The 2,510-nt window shown below is 41.8% G+C and overlaps 1 protein-coding gene across 1 annotated transcript in view; it reads left to right on the top strand.

The window, feature by feature from the left end:
* LOC110265346 (serine/threonine-protein phosphatase 7 long form homolog) overlaps positions 1-865 on the top strand; it is a 3,935-nt gene extending 3,070 nt beyond the window's left edge. Inside the window, exons 2-3 of the mRNA XM_021108305.1 lie at positions 217-494; positions 731-865. Of these exons, the coding sequence (XP_020963964.1) occupies positions 217-494; positions 731-865 (413 nt within the window). The remainder of the gene's footprint in view (positions 1-216; positions 495-730) is intronic.

The following is a 2,510-nucleotide window of genomic DNA, read 5'->3' as shown; positions in this document are numbered from 1 at the left end:
GGTAGTTTTAACTTGTTTTTTTTTTTTTTTTAATTTCAAAGTCATCGGGTACCCGCTACCCGAACCGAACCAACCCACTCTTAATCAGTTTGGTTAGGTTCGGGTACAAGCATAAAAAAACGCAAATTCGAACCAAACCGAACCAATTACTTTTTGATCAGTTTGGTTCTAATTTTATCTTGAACCCGAACCAAACCGACCCGTGCTCACCCCTAGGTTCGACCCTATTCACAAATAAGTCGACCGCATATGCCCACGCAAAGTATCTACCGTTGCTTTGCGATTTCGAGCGGATCCATACTTATAGTTGGGGGTCAGCATGTCTCGCGCATCTTTACAGGGAACTATGCCGTGCATCACGGTATGATGCTAAGGAGATGGATGACCCTCTTAATCTGTTATTTGTTTGGGCATGGGAGCGACTGCCGTGTATTGCGCCTGTACCGAGACAGACCCTAGATACCAATTGCCATGAGGTAACAGCTACTATTTTAGTCATGCATTATATTCATGATGCATATTTTATTTATGATGACTTTTTTTTAATTTTTTCAATAAACCATTTTTCAGGTGGAGTCATTCGGCACGGACCACAGCGTAATTATCGAAGACCATAGTAAGATTTAGGCAGGATATAGACTACATGGACGAGGTAAATATTTAGGGTTTGTGTGATTCTCATTTCCAAACATTAGTATTAGGGTTTTAATTTTCTAATAATATGTGGCAGTTTGAGTGGCGGCCGTACGAAGGATTGATCATACCCGACGAGTTACATGGACACCTTGAGGTGTGTGACATCATTGCTTCGTTATTGTTATTCGAGTGTGTCGAATGGCACCCTGGAAACCGAGTGATGCATTAGTTTGGGTATGCACAACCACCCCAGCAGTAGCAAGAGACATTCCACTAGCACAGCATTACATCACTCTTCGCGGAGTGCAACTGCATGACTGGACAATTTTACATGGGGATGGATAAAGGAACGGGGCAACCGGCAAAACACTCGGTTGCGGGATCTGTACCCCCTTTCAACTTGGGACTTTAGACCGTCGGTGGAGTACCAGGATTGGTACATGGGTTCGTACGGACATCTGCTGAGATTGTCGGAGCACGTTCTTCAGCATCTACCACAGCCACCAGCACCTCAGGGTCCACCTCAGTATGTAGTGTTTGAGCCGTTTTCTTATATGTACCACAACCACCAGGATATTTCAGTGCATGCATGGCATCAAGATCCAAGTTACACATAAAAGGTAGAACATTCATCGGTTCCCTAACTGAGGGATGAACCACTACATTCTCCGCTGCTGCCTCAACTCCCACATCACCATCCTTGTTTTCGTCGTCGGCTTCATAAGTGGCTTCGAAGTCATCTTCGCTGTCACTTTTCATTCCTTCGTACACTGCAGCTCTATCATCCTTTATATCTAAATCATTTTGAATCCCATCTGCCTCTACGTTTTAAAACTCAACATACAGTTCAATCTGTGGTTGTCGCATCTGAGTCTGCCGGTGAATTTGGAACATATTCTGCATACTTACTTCGTCAATGATCAGCATAATATCAAACTGTATTAGACCACCAAAAACTACAACCGGATTCTGGTACGGAATACTGCTCACTCTCCTCAACGTACCATTTCCCATGCTTTGATAGAGATCGTTCTAAAGCTCTATTAATGTCATGGTGCATGGAACCACAAACGAAAATAGATTCTGACACACAAACTTTTCTCCCTCGTGAGTATTCCGTATAATCTCACCGTTGCGATACATTACCAAGTTTGTGGTATCCACTATTACACTACCAACACACTCAAAGAACTCTCAAAGAACACTCTTCTTCGCAATGAAAATGGTACCGAGCTTTGTCTTATATAGAGGGGAGCACTCAACACTCCCTTCACGTGTTGCCTCATCAGCCAATCAGAGTGTGCCATGTGTCAACACACCCCATGCGTGTTGAGTCAGCACACCCCCTATGTGCTGCAAATCCAATCAAGCAGACTTCACCACGTGTCAACCACGCCCCCACGTGCTGCATGCAATACGCCCCGCGTGTTGGAGCTTGAATCTAACACGTCCACTAAACTGTAAATACACTTACTATACCCATTTCCAACAAAAACACCAATAATAAATCCATAATCAAATTCTTGAGCCCAATTTTAGTGTTTATTTTTATTTTTGTTAATGTTGGAGTGTAAGCGGGTGTGGTAACCTGATTAATCCAACCAAGCAAATTGATTGAATAGTCCGGTTTAATAATAATAAGGGTTAAGTATGATTTTTATTTATAAGATATAGGCTGAAAATTTTTTTCATCTCTAATCTTTTTTTGCATACAAAATCGTCCCTAAGGTTTAACTTAGTTTTAAAATCATCATTCAGACTAAAATACCCTTCTCCTTCTTCACCAAAATACTTAGTTTCCTACTTCTCCATTACAGCAGCATTTCTTTTTTTTTTTCTTCTTCTTCGTCACAATATGAACAGCAACAATGAAA

Source organism: Arachis ipaensis, chromosome B08 (assembly GCF_000816755.2).
Source record: "Arachis ipaensis cultivar K30076 chromosome B08, Araip1.1, whole genome shotgun sequence".
In the NCBI taxonomy this organism is placed as follows: Eukaryota; Viridiplantae; Streptophyta; class Magnoliopsida; order Fabales; family Fabaceae; genus Arachis; species Arachis ipaensis.
This window is presented reverse-complemented; position numbering and strand designations above follow the sequence as displayed.